The 17,668-nt window shown below is 41.9% G+C and overlaps 1 protein-coding gene across 4 annotated transcripts; it reads right to left on the bottom strand.

Annotated features, from left to right (window-relative positions):
- Positions 1–227: 227 nt before the first annotated feature.
- ptpn3 (protein tyrosine phosphatase non-receptor type 3) lies at positions 228–17,520 on the bottom strand. Of its 4 annotated transcripts, none has more exons than XM_067601553.1 (27): positions 17,467–17,520; positions 12,822–12,887; positions 11,869–12,010; positions 10,752–10,886; positions 10,451–10,493; positions 10,206–10,287; positions 9,828–9,872; positions 9,663–9,715; positions 9,367–9,484; positions 9,176–9,263; positions 8,970–9,058; positions 8,827–8,890; positions 8,114–8,307; positions 7,895–8,020; positions 7,550–7,711; positions 6,786–6,888; positions 6,612–6,689; positions 6,410–6,466; positions 6,115–6,271; positions 5,812–5,987; positions 5,413–5,503; positions 5,173–5,234; positions 4,918–5,064; positions 4,018–4,146; positions 2,938–3,083; positions 2,695–2,830; positions 228–915 (listed from the first exon to the last, which is right to left on the bottom strand). In XM_067601553.1, the coding sequence occupies exons 3-27, from the start codon at positions 11,935–11,937 to the stop codon at positions 841–843; spliced, it is 2,625 nt and encodes an 874-aa protein (XP_067457654.1). In that variant the 5' UTR covers positions 11,938–12,010; positions 12,822–12,887; positions 17,467–17,520; the 3' UTR covers positions 228–840. The 4 variants fall into 4 exon arrangements, with proteins under 4 accessions (XP_067457654.1, XP_067457656.1, XP_067457655.1 ...); XM_067601555.1 differs by having other exon boundaries at positions 12,833–12,887; positions 17,467–17,481; XM_067601554.1 differs by lacking the exon at positions 17,467–17,520 and adding an exon at positions 13,585–13,669 and having other exon boundaries at positions 12,833–12,887.
- Between the last annotated feature and the right edge of the window lie 148 nt (positions 17,521–17,668).

Here is a 17,668-nt window from a genome sequence, read left to right as displayed (position 1 = left end):
GATGCCAGCTTTAGAGGCACTCAGCTGAAGGTTAAATGAGCAGACTACTCTTCACTCCAGTGAGCAGCTTCACTCTGCAAGGAAGCGTAGTGGAGAGGAGAGGCTTGCCTCACCTATAGGATACCATCATGGCTTTACAGTGTGCCAATATAAAGAGAGAAATCATCATTTAATGATCTAATCAACAGCATTCGGCATCAGAAGAAAGGAGAAAGCAGACACATGAGTAGAAATCAGTGTGTTTATTTAGTGTCTTAATAATTTAAGAGTGATGAAAAGTGGGTTGGGTGCTCCTCTGGCGGTCGGCGTGCGGTGCTGCACCACACTGACCTCAAACGGTATCTGCTGTCATGATCTAAAGCCCAGCCGTGCTCTTCGTCTTAGGACACAGAGATAAACTACAAATTATAACGATCCTGGTCTGCCTCCGCTGCCCTGTTCAATCCATCGACCGGAAGGCGTCAGTCTGAGGCACACGTAGCTTAATAAGTAGAGGCGTCACTCCTGAGTGGCCTCTTGGACAGAAATTAGCAGCTCACATTAGATTTGTATAAATATAAGGAGACTGCAGCCTGTACAAGCTTAATGCACTATCAGCAAAAACTAAGGCAGACTAGGTGTAAGATTCATATGCTCACATTAGATCTTGCCTACACAGATCACAGATGGCTGTGCTCTGACGCTAGTTATACTCTCATTATCCGGTCTGTGTACCAGTCCCATAGGCATGACAGAGGTTAATCTCTTCTAGCACTGTTGGTCCCTCTGTGGAAGTCACTTTCTATGAGATGAGACTGAAGCAGTTAAGTGCGTCTGCTCTGGTTCTGTTACTGATTTGGGCTACGGCGCTGTAGATCCCTCCTGTTTCTCTTTGTGGACTCGCAGAATGGCTTCACATACAAACTGGAACTGACACTGAAACACACAACATACAGAGTGATTATTAGTTATTGGAAAACAGATGTCTTTTTAAAGGGAAATGCAAGCTGTCAATAAATCTCTTTAAAAGAAGAAACCAGCAATGAACTAATTACACTATCATGTATTGTCTGTGTAGTCAAAGCCTGATAAAACTTATTCCTGTGACTCATTGGTATCCAAAACTATTAAAAATCCATCAATAAGCAACACCCGTAAACTTGGGTCACATGTTCCTGCACTACAACTGATTTTGAGTCGATCCATCGTTCACCATCGTGCTGCCGTAAATACTCACCAGCAGACAAAATGTGTATTAATCTGCGGCTAAAAATAGTCCCCAACAAATGCACATTGTAATCCTGTTTAAATAACATTTAATAAAAACTACAATGCCCAGGAAATTACTGGGGCTTTTTAAAATGAAACTATATATTTGTGACCCACTTTTAAAGAAGTTTTATGCCTTCAGTAAGAACAAAAGGGGCTGAGTGCCACAGACAGGCTGGCTGGAGAGTATTGAGAGACAGACATATCATGGGACTCGTTGACATTAAGAAAAAATACAGAATAGGGTGTGCCAGTGGACTAGGGATTAAGGCGCCGACCATGAACCGCAACATCCCTGGTTCATGTCCGGCTGGACGCATTTCATTCCCCATCTCTCTTTCCCCTCATTTCCTGTCATCCCTCCACTGTCCGCTGTTTATTAAAAGTATAAAATGCTTCCGAACATAATAACAAAAAAAAGGGAACATCCCATGCCATCTTTAGCATGAAAGGATGTCCTCTGACTGCGCATGTTTTCCATGACTGGGACACAAACATATGAGGGAAACCTGAGGAAGTGTTCCATCAGCATAAAAACATCAAAGAGAAGAAGCCCGAGGGACCAGATCTCCTTTCAAAATAGGGGTGACAGTGGTAGCAGCAGTGGCCTAGAAGCAGGCTTCTGATTGGAAGGCTGCCATACTCCCAGCACCACCTCCTCTCAAGGCAACGAGTAATACTTTCCTCTCCCTCGATAACTACCACTGAGGTGCCACAAAGCAAAGACTTTCAACCTCAGCCTGCCTGCTCATCAGCCATCAGTGTGACTCTGTGGCAAACAAACTATGAATAAATGAAGGAACCCACAGATGTCAAAAACAGTGACGTTAGTAATTCTGTTCACAGTGAGTCTCCTCTCCCTTCTGAAAAGTCCTGTGGATTTTTACATGATATTTTCAGGGAACTTTGTGTGATTCATTTTTCCAATCTTCAAGAAAGCAAATCACTTTCCTTCAATTCTATTAAACACATTTCTGGAAGTGCTAACTGATTACAGTGTGCCTAATAAAAGATTAAAAAACAAATTGGTGAATTTGTACATGCTTTTAAAAAGCTCTTACTGAATAATTGAACCAAGAGTAGGTATGAGTCGATGATATTAGACAAAAAAAAATGAAAACGTAAAAAAAAAAAAAAAAAAACAAGAAAAGAGATTAAAACAATCCTGCCCTGTTTCAAACCTTTAAGCTGAGGGAAACAGCTAAAATAAGGTGCAAAGTACACACATTTTAGTCAAAAGGTAGATGAAAAAAATCAGCTGCATCTTGTAATAATTAAAAGCTTGTCTTGTTCAAGATATTTAGAAAACATGGAGTGAAGCTACAACATCCCTCAAGCTACAGGTAACCACAGAAACAAGGAGATCAATCATTACGGTAAAAAGTATCATTTAACAAATACAAGCAGAGTTTTTTTAGTATAAAGCCTTGTTCTGTTTCTCTGTACCGTGGTCTGAACCATCATGGCTCGCTGATCTCTCAGTGTTTTGACAATGTCCAACGGGAACACCGGCCGACCCTGATCCAACAGAGTCAGAGCCGTTTCCATGGTGATCAGAACACCTGTCCGTCCAATCCCAGCGCTGAAAGAGTAATTCAAAACAAACAAAGCATTAAGTGTACAGTAGAAGGGAGTACAGTAGGTGCAAGCAGTGTTCAATTAGAGTGTGTGTGTGTGTGTGTGTGTTACCTGCAGTGTACCATTAGTGGCTCTTCACCTCTCCTTCTCTCCCTGACTGAGCTGATGAACAACAGGAAGTCTGAAGGGTCATCGGGTACACCGTGGTCCGGCCACGCAACATACTGCAGGTGTGTGACTGCACGTTCCTCACCCAGCTAAGCATGTACACACACACACACACACACACACACACACACACACACACAAAGGAAAATTAAAGTTGGATAACCTGTATTTAAAATGATAAACATGTAACATTTGGGAAATAAATCACCCACATGAGACGTACTGCGGGCTTACACACACTGACATTATTCAGTAAACAAAAACCGCAGAGGGTGTAGTGGAAAAACAGAGCAGGTGAGCAGGGCAAAACTGCACGTGACCCGTAGTTGACACTGAGATTAGCAAATACAGAGCAACACAGTGAGATGAAATCAGAAAAAAACAGGCGGAGTTGGAGAGAGAGAATAGAGGAAAAGACCAGAGCTGGAAAAAAAAAAAAAAAGAAGGCGGGGAAGAGAATGGCTGAGTTTAGAGTTATGGGCATGTGGCCTGTGACTCCATGCAGGGATTAACTCGCTCCGCCAGAGGAACAGATGGGCCCACACAGCAGTATTTGTGTATGCATGTGTGTGCGTTCATACTTCATGCCTCCTTGAGCATTATCTGTTTATTCACCTGCTTGCCATGGAAGTTAATGCGGAAAACAGCTCATTTGATCTGATTATCTACCATAGAAAGTGTTTTAGACTCCACCACATAAAGTTCTCTGTAACAAAACAAATCAACACCTGCGTACCACAACATTTGTCAATACACACAAATGCACTTGCTCACCTACGCGCACACACACACCTATCCACCCACACGGAAGCGACTGTATGTTAGTTAGTTTGCCAGGAAAGGCTATTTCCTGTGGCGAGCTCTGTTATGTGGCATATGGCACAGACATGGCACATGCCACTGTAAACATACAAACAAAAAAAGCTCTGTGTTGTGTCACTGTGGTCATGCTTTGCTCATGGTTCACGCGGTTATGAAAGCAGGTGTTACCTCTAACGCCCTGCTGTGAGGTTGCTACTGTACCTGCGTGTGAGTCAGAGTGAACTGCCGCGTCACATACGCCAGGTTACACTCCTCCGAGTGACACTTCACCCGCATGTGTCCGTAATCCTTCGCTTCCGGCGGATGCGGCCAGTACTGGTGGCACTTGGTCTGCAAAGTGTATGACATCACCAACAAATTATATTACTTCTGACATGAGTCATCAGTCAGGATACAATTTACTACTTCTGCTACATCGGCTGCGCTCTGCTCTCTTGAAATCAAACTCATATTCAACAGCGTGGTTTGTTCCACCCGGCAGCCTGAGGAACAAAGGCAATTCATCAGGAGCAGGATGTGAACTGATTGTCAATTTGTGTGTGTGTGTGTATGAGTGTGTGTGGTGTAGTGTGTGTGTATGTGAAGATGTGTGTGTGTGTGATCCTCAAGTAGAGAGAAAGCCAGGGCACTTGACGAATATCAGGAAAATTATCAATTAATGAGAGCATCTGGTTACCAAGCAACAGGCAAACTGAGACAGAGACAGCTTCATTCAATGAGACCTTGATTTCTCGCTGCCTCTGTCTGGATGTGTCTTCATCCTCAAATTATTTATCTTGTTAGCATCCAGCTCACACTTTACATTTAGCCATTCTCTACACTGTGAAACCCTGTAATTACTCACAACTGTGTCAATTGATTATTTTTGTCAGTAAACATCACCGCCAATCCTCTCTAATTACATTAATCACATATCAAATAAAACATGAAACAGCATGTAATTATCTGCTAGAAGTGCTGCTGCTGCAGTAATCACTGTGTTAATACATCGCTGATATTGAGCTGTGTGATTTCAAGTGTTTCCGCGGCTGTTTACTCATGTTCATTCCTGGATAAATGTGGATAAATGTTTACATTATGAACGTGTAGAAATATGTATACCCGTCCCCTCTCTGTCAGAGTTGTAAGCATGATGATCGTGTGTGACTGTTGCTCCCAAACAGTCTTCCAAAAGTGAGTGCAGGTCTGCGGCAACGGACCCTGAGCTGCAATGTAACGTAAACACAAACCAGACACTGGGGGCGCCACCTAAGAAACAGACAAACACACACACACACAAACACACACACAGAGGATGAGTTTACATTAAATGTCAGACAGGGACAAGACACACAGATCCATATCAAGGATGCGCACCGTGATGTGGCTGGCGTTGATGTAGTCCTCCTGGCCCTGGAGCACCACTCTGGTAGCATCATCTAGAAAGGAGAGTAGGACAGCAGCGTGTGAGGGTCATAACAGGGCTGTCGATGTACAGCAGGCTTAGCCCAATTAAATTTCACGAGGTGCCACAGCGGTGAGTACCAGATCAAGGTTAGACATGGTAGCACAGAGCTTGGGGGGGCGCTACAGGCAGTCAGAATAAGCAGCACTTACAAGGTAAAACATCCTTATATCGATTTAAGTCCATGTTCTCAGGGAGCCGAGCGCAGTTTAGCGTCAGGCCGGGCTTCCTCCTGTATAAATTCTAGAAATTACAAGCATACAAACACACACATGCGCATGAACACCCACGGCAACGTACACAAACAAAAACTACATTCCAGGCCAGTCACGGCATCCTTGTTTTAGATTGTCAGCAGTCCAAGTGAAGATTAGAGGCAACATCTGTCCCAAAAGCAGCATTTAAAAGACTCATTATGATGCCGCATTTAACTCAGTGGGACTAAATCCTGCTTTAAATAAAGACAAATTCGTGCATTTGGGTGTAATGCTGTATAAATACACTTTTAAATGCCCATCCACTGTTAAGCTTCCACCTGCATTCTTAAATACCTCAAAGTGGAAGCAGAGTGTGCCAGACTGTATTCCTCTCTCCAGCTGTCTCATTGATTCCTCAAGTGTCGTGACCCGCTCCGAATGGCCAGGTGACTGCGGCTTGTCTCCCTGTGATTGGCTGGTGAGCGTGAGGGCAGGAGGTAACTGCAGCAGGGGTGCCACCCGGCCAGGACCTGGAACACAAGGACGTTCAAGGATATGATGCATATTCACAGTGATATGCCACAGTACACATTTGGATCACATGCTGTTTCAGCGCTTTTATCTCTGTTACACACACACACACACACACACACAAACCTTTACGTTTGATGAGCAGCGCTAACTCTCTGGAGTGCGACTCCCTACTGGCTCGTATGAACATGACAACCTGGTCGTGAGTATGTTCAGAAATGTCTCGACCGTTGATGAGCACCACCAGGTCTCCCTCCAGGAGTTTCGGTTCACATCGACCTGCCTACAAACAATTCATCATTTCGTCATTTAAAGCCTCACTCATCAACCCATGAGTCAGTACCATACTTATATTTCATCATCAAAGTTATTTTGACTCAACATGGAGTCATAACACAAACACATGAGAGTTTGTTCTTACTGGAGAGTCAGGTTTAACATGGGATATGGCTAGAGGCATCTTCTGGTCCACCCCACCCTAGGAGGAGTTGAGAAATCACATAAATGGAGCAACAGTGGGGGAGTGACAAAACAAGCATATTGTGTGTAAATAAAAAAATGAATAAAACCTTTGTCTGTGTGGTATGTGTAAGAGACACAGAGAGAACGTAAAAGAGACTCACTTTAACATTGAAGCCAAACTTGCCCTCATGGTCTGGGGCAATGCGTATTAGCAGCAGGTCACCGTCGCCGGGGGCACCCTGCACACACGCAAGTACTCACAATGAAGGCACACAAACACATACTGTGCACGAAAGCACACCCACACACTAACACATTTAATTATGATAACTGACCTTGTTGTGGTAGAGTGAGTTGTTGTCACCGTCCTCCTCTCCTATACTGTCATCAGCTTGCAACAAAATCTCATCTGGCCCTCGGCTGTACGTGCCGGAGAGGCTGAAAGAGATGAATTAAATTTTTCATTTTTTTATTTTTCATCCTAACTGTAGGTCAAAAAGATGACTCGCACATCATGTGATCATAATATAATTCTGCCTCCTGTCATATCATAATTGTTTCTCCCCCTTTGGTTAACATGAATGCTCTGACAACACATGTTAGGGCTGAATGATTGGGAAAAATATTTCATTGTGATTTTTTTTTTTTCAACCAATATTGTGATTGTGATAAAAAAAGAAACCACAATAAGTTTGTACAAATAATCACAAATTTGTCAACCTTCAATTTTTCCACACATCAAAATATTATTCTTTCTCAAATAGACCATCTTTGGCCGAGTGAAACTAGTACAGAGAGCAGCATGCAAAATGCTTATTAACAAGACAACAGCCCAGAGTTTCTTTTAGTAGATTGGCCAACTCATGAAATTAACATAATAAGTTACGTCTCAGACAATTTGGTGACAACAGTTGACATATAAGTTTTTTTAACTTATATGTCTTACACCTTAAAATGTGGCTCTATCACTTCGAAAATTGCCCCAAATGTCAACATAAAAATAATCTAACACACATCATGTCAGCAAATCCCATTGAATTGAGAGAAAAGAGCCTAAGATGTAGAGATAGACACCATTTCTGTTCTAACTGATACTGACTGATGTGGCGAGGCGTCTCCCTCGCTGTCCTTGCTGCTGCTGACGGAGGCCCTGTATGTGTAGAAGACATCCTCCCCCTCTGACATGTCCTTCAGATCATTGCTCAGTTCCATGGAGGATGGGCGAGGTTTACGGATGCCGTGGCGAACTCGTGGACTTCGCCTGCCAGAGAGACAAAACAGCAGTCAGTTAGGTTCTGCTCAGGTGAGTTTAAGGTTTTGTGAAATGAGTGAACACAGTCCGAGATCAAGAAAGGTAGAGTGACGTTGGATTTATGTCTGAATGCAGCTGACGACAAAACATGTAGCAGCTCAGTACAGCTGGCGCGGATGCTGCGGGTCGTACCAGTTGGGGGTGGTTGGGGGGGATCTGGAGGGCAGACTCTTAGTCTCGAGATACTCTGATGAAATTGATCTCCGCAGGACTGGGTTCCACACCATCCCTCCCACTACACGCTGGCACACCGGACCACTGCAAATTATGAAGAAAAAACAAGATAAGTATGGAAAAGTTCAGTACTCATAACAAGAATGTATGAATATATATAAACAAGCACAGGCTCACCTTTCAGTTTTACTGTGTCCCAGGCCCAGGTGCTGCGTTATCAGCTTTCTGTAGGACTGAACTGTGCTGTTGTTGTGTCTAGGGCTCCGGCTGGAGCTGAAGAAGGAGTGATGATCCACACAGGACCTCCACAGGTTCTTGCAGGTCTTGGGGCAAGGTAGAAGGAGAGACACCACACAGTCCTGGGTCTCCCCCTGCAACAGAGCGAGTTTACATTCTTTGTACTGTTTTGTTTTGTAATGCTGATGTTCGTTGTAGCGCCAACATTCGAGGTTACATCATCGCTGTTGTGCAACTTAAGCTGCTCAGGATGCAGTTGTTGCCGGAAATACAATAAAACTGCCTGAGCTCACATTAATTACAAATGATTTATTGCTCGCCACACATAAAAAAAAACACAGAGAAAACCTGCAGAAAGTGTGGATACAAAACTTTAAATCAATACAATATTCACATCATGTTGAGATGTTTTTGTTGAAAAATATGTCATAAATTGTGCATAAATTCTTATGTCACACAAAGAAAATTAGACTTTTTATATTTTACCTATAATTATATCACAGCTGAACCAAAAGACTATCAGAAAAAGTTGAGCAAGTTGTGCAAACTTTCAATAACTTTAAGAGCCAAGAGTGTAGACCAATTAAACCAAAGATCTGTGCAGAGCCTCTTAAAACTATTAAGGACAAATAAAAAGGTAAAAAGGGACTCACATGTTTACGTTTCAGATGTATAAGGAAACGTTTCCTCTTAAATGAAATCTTGATGATGTTCCCCCTGCATGGGAAGAACATAATTGGTTGAAGACTTAGAAAATATAGAAACAAATGATCTAATTAGTGGGATCAACACTCACCAGGGGAAGAAACTGGAACAAATCATATTACAGAATATTGCAACACCACTTGATGCCAAACCCACCATCAGAGGGGCATTGTTGGTGTCCTGAGAAAGAAAGGCAGGAAATGACAAAAGGTGTCATACATGAAAGGAATAAAAAGGATACAGAGGAAGTTAAACTGGAGCAGGAAATTGTACATTTAATTGTAGCAACTACAATACCATGGCAGCATGTAGCTCCACTCCATACAACTCCAGCGTGCGCGCTGTGTTGAGGAAACAAAGCTCTGCCTCACTCTGCTTCAGGCCCCTGGGAACACACACACGCACAGCCGCAGAGAGTCATGTACAAAAACAAGAACCAACTGCAGAAGTGTTTTTGAATGGCAAATAGGTAGGATGATCTGCGTTACTTGTGCTGTGGATGCAAATCCTCCACTTTAGACAGGAAATCTTCATCCTGTTCAGGGATGAAGTGGCACTTCGACAGGTAACCAGGGAGTCGGGACGGACAGTGATCCCCCAGCTCCGCTACAGGCGATAGAAAGAGACACTGAGTATCACACATGCACATATACTGATACCTGGGGGTTCTGTAATGGAGCTGCTGCTTATTGAGAGCATCCTCAACAGGAATAATTACACACACAAGTTATTATTAAGTCATTAATCATTTGTTTCTCTAGGAAGAGATGAGAAGCTGACTTACACTGCACAGCATACGAGGCCAGCACTACAGCTGCACTCAGCGGGCACTGCAGCCTGCAATTATACTCCATAATTACACACTGTAACAGATATACACAAACTGTGCACAAGTAGATGGGTGGTTGTGTTTGGGCTAGCGTGTGTGTGTGTTTGTGTATGAACTAACCGTCCATCTCTAATGTCACTCCTGATCTGGAGGAAGTACAGGTGCCTGCAGGGACGAGACAAAAGGAACTTTACCACCCCACGCATGTACTGTCTATGTACTGCAGAAATCTCTCTCTTTGTTAAGTGGTTTAACAAATTGGTATTTTCTCACGCTCATGCACAGTATCACAAAAGAAGAATTTCTTTTCTTTTTTGGCCTGAGTGAGCCAAACATTAAATAAATGTAAAAATGTCTTAAAATTCAATAGGTAAAAACTTCATTTTTATTCATAACAGCTGCATAAATGACTTTCTGTGACATGTAGTTTCTCCATATTAATAACTACTTACATATGACCTCTACAAAAACACAAAGAGGAAAAACACGTATACTCACCTTGTCTGCTCATGCTGCAGAGAGTTGGGATCAGACATGAAGAACCGCACTCTGAAGTTCAGATAAAAGGGAGATGCAAGACCTGCAGGGAAATTTCATCATGTCACAAATGGCACATACTTTATGGTTGAAAGTAAACCTCAAACTATCAAAACATATTTTAAACAAAAGATTAAAACATGTATTTGACAAGTGAAGTCAAGGTAAAGACAACAAATTCCCTGGAGCCAGAGCAGATCACATACCTTTTATCTGCTTCTTCAAAGGTTTCTCCGGCTCCAACCATCTCTGAGAGAAAGAGATGCATATTATTGTATATTTATTGCTAATCATGTCTACTGCTTTGGCAATATAGGCTTCTAATCTGTCATGCCAATAAAGCTTATTTGAATTTGAAAATTATTAAGTATAATGGGTACCTGGGGCTTAAAAAAAAAAGCATTTATGTAAGCATAGCCTGTGGTTATCATCTTCTAAATAGCAATCAGCGAGTGCAATATATTACAATCTCAGCCCAAATGTGCAGCAGATGAACAGTGAGCTCACAGGAGAGTGTGTGTTGGCTGTGACTGAGGCAATGGCTGTGCTGGATTCTCTGATCTGCAGACTGAAGAGCTGCCTCTCTTGCAGGCCCAGGTGGTCACATACTAGGTCCAACAGAACCACACCTTCATCCTGCTTCTGAAAGATGGAAACAACAAACAACATTATTCCCGAAGCCAAGACTTTGAGTGACATTTAAGGATGGCTTATTCGTATGTGTACAGTAAATATTCTGTGAAGATATACTGTAGAAAGGGATACTTCAATATACTTCATATATTAATGGTTTTAAATCAGACAAAACCAATTAATAAAGCATTTATCCAGGTAAAAATCTGATTTATAAAAAGACCATCTGCAGTGCAAAACTCTGTTGTTTAAATATTTATTGTTTTATTAATCACTCCATGGGATACCCTGCAGCTCTTTTATATTCTCTCCCCTTTTCACTTTCTGTTACCGGAAGCAAATTGTGAGCTCTTCTAATCACGAAAGGACCCTGTTTACTGTAAATTCTGATGAACAGTGCAATCTTGCATCAGGAAACATACCGATTTTTGCTGCGTGGGGACATAAAACACAGCGAAAACCTAACTAAACTGGGCTTGCTTGCTTATCTTTCTCTGTAAAAAACAAAAACCTCATCAATAATCAAGAAACACAAGAGCCTTATAACGAGGGTAATGGGGAGTTTAACATTGGAATCCTGCACATTACAATCACAGCACTCTCCCTGCTCTCCCACAGTTCACATAAAGATGCTGCACAGCTGCCGTCCTAGAAACCAATATTGTGATTGCCTTACTGAATGTGTGTACGCATGTGAGCGCACGTGAATACGGCTGTCAGGCTGCTATACGACATGATATGCTGATGATGTAAAAAGGTTCCCAAGTGTGACAAGCACTGTAAAGCTGCAGTAGGTGAGCTTGTCCTTCAAAACAAGGTCGCCGTGTTGAACAAGAGATGTGGATCGATGGGAAATGGGGAAGAATAGTTTGTCACCATATCATTCACTGACAGTACAATCATTAGCAGAGCACAGAGACAGATAGGAGCAACATATGATCTCCTCAATAACAGACAGGAAACTCTGTGTGTGCGTGTGTGTGTTACGCACGTCGACTCTGAAGGTCTCGATAGTGCCGTCCAGCAGCTGAACTAGGCAGAGCAGGTCCGGTTTTGGCATGTCTGTTACCACGGTAACTCTGCCTCCCTCTCAAGACAAACACCCTGCCCGTGGCTCGTCACCGAGAGGGGACCTGGAAACGCACACAACCACAAAAACAGTGTCAGATGTTTCCAGCCTGTTGTCTTCCAATGAAAGCACCTCCCTCAGGATGACATTGTGTGGTGAGTAATGTATGTGCTGGATGGAGCATCGGGCTGCAGTGAGTAATGCACCATGAATGCGAAGGAGTGACTGTGTGTATTTGTGTAATCCCTTATTATTTGGCCCGGGTCTGAACATGTCTCTTCCCTTTCCCTGCTGCTCTCCCTCTGCGTCTCTCCGCCTTTTCGCAGGCAGCTGAATGATAAGAATGTTAAACATTTTGAGAGCTGAGCACGCCCATCTACAGTGCTACAACAGACCGGTGTTACACCGTATTTGGTGACCCATCTGATTCTGTGACCTACAGTGTTGGAGGAAGTACTCAGATAAGTAAAGGCATCTGATAAATTAAATACATTTAACAAAATACATCATTAATATTGATGAGTCAGTGCATAAGCAGCATTTTGAGATATCAGTCACAGTCTGATTTTCTGCAAAAGTAGTACTTTTACTTCAATACTTTAAGTAAATTTCGCTTTAAATGCAGGATTTTTACTTGTAATGAAATATTTCTACATTGTCAGGCTACTTCTACTTCAGTAAACGATCTGAGTACTTCTTCCAACACTGCAAGTCACAGAATCTGACGGGTCACCAAATACAGTGTAACACCGGCTGCTGGAACCACAGCTGTACACAAACACACACACACACACACACACGCACACACACACACACACACTAATGCATGCATGCACTTAAAGCCAATAACTTTGCATGCAGGTGTATGTACGTACATGAGACCTGCCTTGGTTTCCAGGTGAACGGTTAATAGATCCAGGCTGGTCTGTGACACACTGTTTCTGAAAGGACACACAGTGTTTGAGTTAATGTTTGAACACAGTGACACACTCTGAATATATTAAAAACAGAGCTGTTCCCAGTTTGATGACTTGTTTTCCATAATAGCCTCCTCACAGGCAGGCCTCTAATGAATTTACAAGTAAATGCAACATCTTAAAAGTGGATTAAGTATCATGTAGACTATGACTTCACTGGGTGTTTTGCATTTTTGCATCTACTTCTGATATGTTGAGGTTTGTACCCACGACAGTTTCTTACACACGCGGCCATTAAAGCTTTAGTTCTCTGAGTTTGTAATGCTTTTAACACCTACTAATCCCCTTTCTGCTACAACCTAACCTGTACAACACCCAATATAGATGTTAAAGGTCAAATCTGCAGCCTCGTCTCTACAGCCCCACCAAACGTGCACATAAGGCCTATCTCAAAGTAAAAGGCCCATATATTTCTCTGTTTTCCGACTGTCCCAGCCTGTCGATAAGCTCTGCTGTGTCCCTGCTGTACTTTGAACCACAGCGCGAACAAGGAACCTGTTGACAACCTGGACTTTTTTTGCAGCTACACCCAAAAGGAGGAACACACACAGCACTCTGGCAAACTTTCCTTCAAGCGGTGCTCGTAACTACAACTTGCACAAGTGAATGTTTTTCTTTTTTTTCTTTTTTTTTGGGAAAGAGAAAGAAAAGTCACTTGTACCTCAGTCGTCCCGTTTCAGAGACGGATCATATTCCTCAGACTGGCCCGCTGTGAAGAGCTCGGGACGGGGCGCGTCGGAAGAGCCAGGTAGAGTTAGGTAAATATCCGGGACAACTTTCTCATCCCTGCCTGTGCTGATTCCGCGCGGCCCCGCCCCTTCGTCGCGCGCGCGCTCCCGAGAATTTGGCTGGGAATCCGCGTTCCCGGGGGCGCGCGCGCAAAGTATTAGGAAGTACGGGATCCGTGATAGTTACAGTTTCAACCAAACAGTAACAACACAGGATACGGACATTTTATTATAAGTATTATATAATGAGTGGAAGTGAAAGGAAATTTAAATCATGTACCAGGATTGCAGGATTGATTAACTGCCTACCAAATTTTCTTTTATATGTATCAGATTCTTAATTATATATTAAAGAAGATCAACGGATTAATAGAAAATGTGAGGGTTTGTTTGTAGAGGTAATTGACTTTTTCTTTGACTTTTTCTCTATTTTGTTATTTTTTTCTCTTCTTTTGTAGTATGGTGTAGTATCCTTTTGGGGCTATTACATACTGACTTCTTTTTGTATGGCATCAGAGAGTCTTCTGGTCTTGCCTGGGATCTGTTTTTGTTGCAGAGCATTGACTGGGCATGTTTGTTGTAATTATTTGTGGTGTTGTAGATGTTGATGTCTGGGTTGGTGGGATTGGGGTGTTGGCAGAGGTGTTATTGTCAATATATTTTATGTTTTGTCTTATATGTGTGGTGTTAGTGGGTTCACTGTGGGAATAATAAAATATACTATGAACAAACTGAAACATAACTATGATAATGAAGGTTATTATTTACCTATTAGCAGCAGATGTGGTAGTAGTAGTATATGTAGGAGATATTTATAATTTATTAAAAATGTATTTATTATTTATTTATTCTGGATGTAGTATTTACCTTATTTAGATTATTAGTAATTTATTTAGCTATCATATCAAATTTACAGTTGTTTTATTTTATGTCATTTTGTTTTGCTTTATGAGAACTGAGGAACACTAAATGTGCCTCAGGTGATATGTAGGCAGGTATAGGACCAGCATGCATCTGAGCGGGTCTATGATTTATTTTTTATTTTTTATTTTTAACCAGAGCAAGAGAGACAACAGGCACTTTGCTTTCCTTATATCTTTTGTTTGCTGCTTCAATTGATAAATACACCTCAAGAAAACGCAAAGACTTTGTTTGGACTATCAACTTCTTTTGTCTGCATATATCACATCCTCATCCTGGTGCATCAGTGGCCTTTTGAGTTCAAGTTTGATTCAGATTATGGACAAATAGCCGCTACAGTATTTTATCATACACAATGGTGGTAGCAGTGTCATAGCTTGGTATAGAAAAGCACCAGTTGCCATTTATTTATTCATTCAGAATCTAATTTCAATTTTAGTTACTCTTAAGTCTCTGAAGTAATAAACAGTGGTAATACATAGAGAGGAGCTTGACATACATTTTACACTATATTAACAGAGCAAATATAAAGCAGATAAATGTGGTAGAAATATTATGCTGAGACATGAACAGTAATTCAAGTATCCTTAAAGGCAAGTATTAAAAGAAGCTTTGACCCTGTCTTTGTCACCAATGTGCTGTTTTTGCCTGTTTTTTATTAAAGTACAATTTGTCACAGTCAGAAAAAAATAAGACAGCTGCTCTACAATTTAACTTCCTCTGGTTTGCTGTCACCATCTACAGGACAGATGAAGTACTACTGCTGTCAGTGTGAGATCAATCCACACATACTGTATGTAGGCTACTGTATAAAAATATCACATACAATATCTATCTATCTATCTATTTATCTATGTATCAATCTATCTATAATAAAATGAGCATTACACAACACTAATAAGAGACCAGACAGTGCCCTTTTGCTACATGTGCTGTAGGACTGAGGTCTATTTTTGTTGCTCATAAGAGGTCTGATCAAAATTGCTTTGACCCAAGATGACCCCAGATCTCTGACTGTAAGGAGACAAGCATGAGTAAAAATACAAAAAGAAAAAAAAAAACATGACATGGCTCCAGTTCAGAGACATCACTGATTTAAAAGCTGACTGTGGTTAAAAGGGTGAAAATGAGATAATTGAGGAAAGAGACGTAGGCGATAGAGGATGAAGGGCGGTGATAATAGAGCTATTTGAGATTGAGGTCAGAGGTTGCCAGGAGCTTTAAGTGTTCTGATGACGTCCAACAGGAGATTAGTTTGAATTTTGTTCCAACTCATTTCATCCTGTTGTGTCCTGAAGCAAAGAACCGATCCTGTCCAGTGGAGTCGGCTATTCTGCTGTCCTTTGGGGTGGCTTTCCTCTCTTATATGTTTCTAACATAAAGCGCTGAGATGTATGTGTGAGTTGTGTTCAGTGTCACTTTTTGCAAAAACCAGTCTCAGCCAGTCCCCATGCCATCAGAGTGGCACGACGACGAGAGGTTTAAGACTGAGGGTGGTCGGTCAGACTAGCAGAGACCGGTTCACTTTAGGGTATCGGGGGTGGGGGAGGTTTTTTTTTCTTCCTTGCTCTCCACTGTAACAGAGAGGAACCTCCCCCTGTTGCTGACCGAGGATCAACTTTCTGCAACAGTAACGAAGATACCCTGTACCAACTCTGTCCTTAACCCAACGGCTCCAAATTTAGACGCCAGAGACACAGGGGCAAACTTGACATTATTTCAGTATCACTGACACGACACGTCCCATGTATCTGATTCACACCCTCTTATTCTGATTGCATACTGTACTCCTCTGACACGCTTTTCTTGCCATTTCCACTTTCAGATAATACTTCCTGTTAAACAATTGGGGTTATTTTATATTGTGACGTCTCTCCTTTTATCTCCTGTATGTGTGCATTTTCCTACAGCCTTAGTATTCTCGCTGTACTTACAGTTGTATGTTTTTAAATCCAATACCACAGCAGGTTGTATTTCTCCTGACAAAATCTGTCTTCCTCTCTTTTCTCGCTCTAAAAATGTTGTTTACTACTAACTGTGCCAGACTCAAAGTTCCCCCTTGCTATTTTCACTTTCATTATATAATCAGATGTTGGTATAATATATTTGTGATTATGTAATTCAGCCCCCAACAGTAAGACTTAGACTTGAGAATTGTCAGAGTGTGTCTGGAGTGCACAAACTGCTGTGATATAAAAGAAGCAGCCACTATGACTGCATGTGAAATGCTGGTTCAGTGGTTTTCATCATCTGTAAGTAACACAATGACAGAATGTATGAATGACTGTTTTAGTCATGAGTTTCATACACTGTCTTTCACCCTGCGGGACAAAATCTTATCAAATAGGGGTCCGTAGACTAATTTGTGTCAGTTTAGAGGTCCTTGACGTGAAAAAGTTTGAGAACCACTGCTAATGGGGGGTTGGTCATATATCACAACCATAAAACTGGGTCTGGGATGGTGTGGACAGGCCCTGCAGTTTATCTGATGTGCAGCTGCCACATGAGACATGAAGACAGATACAGAGATGTCATGCACTGTCATGCATTTACTCACACAGTAAAGTCAGCAAAGTCACAACCCATGAACTCTCCTTAGGTTCAAAAGGAAACTGTACTGCAAAACTCCATGTCATTAACATTATAGTGACCTTACATCCGATATGCTGGGTTTGAGTGTCAATTAAATGCCACAAAAAGTGACATAAGTATTGTCTTCTTGGCATTACAACCTTTGCTCCAACCACGAGTCAACTGAAACATTATCATGTTTTTTTTCCTCCTGTAACAGTAGCTACAAATTGCTTAACACAGACTCTGGTCTCGTCTTGTCACACACACACACACCCACACATATATATACATTCAGTATTGCCACCCACTGCCAGACTTACTGGTGGTATGCAGTCCTCCCTCTAACCACCTGTGATTGGAATGTGTGAGGAGGAACCCCTGCCTGTAATACATTGGTCTACAGAAGAAACAGAAATAAAGAAAATAATAAGAATTTGTTTCCTTTGATAAGATTGTCAATTAGGTTTCCTCAACGACCGCGTGACCATAGGGCACTATAAACTCGTGGGCACCCGGTTCCGC

The sequence above is a fragment of the Thunnus thynnus genome, chromosome 10 (assembly GCF_963924715.1).
Source record: "Thunnus thynnus chromosome 10, fThuThy2.1, whole genome shotgun sequence".
NCBI lineage: Eukaryota > Metazoa > Chordata > Actinopteri > Scombriformes > Scombridae > Thunnus > Thunnus thynnus.
This window is presented reverse-complemented; position numbering and strand designations above follow the sequence as displayed.

Excerpts from the sequence above, each read along its gene's own strand:
- ptpn3 (XM_067601553.1), bottom strand. The coding sequence starts at position 11,937 with ATGCCAAAACCGGACCTGCTCTGCCTAGTTCAGCTGCTGGACGGCACT. Across the intron at positions 5,065-5,172 it reads TCAACGCCAGCCACATCACG|GTGGCGCCCCCAGTGTCTGG; the intron begins GTGCGCATCCTT and ends TCTGTTTCTTAG. Across the intron at positions 916-2,694 it reads CCATGATGGTTCAGACCACG|TGTCAGTTCCAGTTTGTATG; the intron begins GTACAGAGAAAC and ends TGTGTGTTTCAG.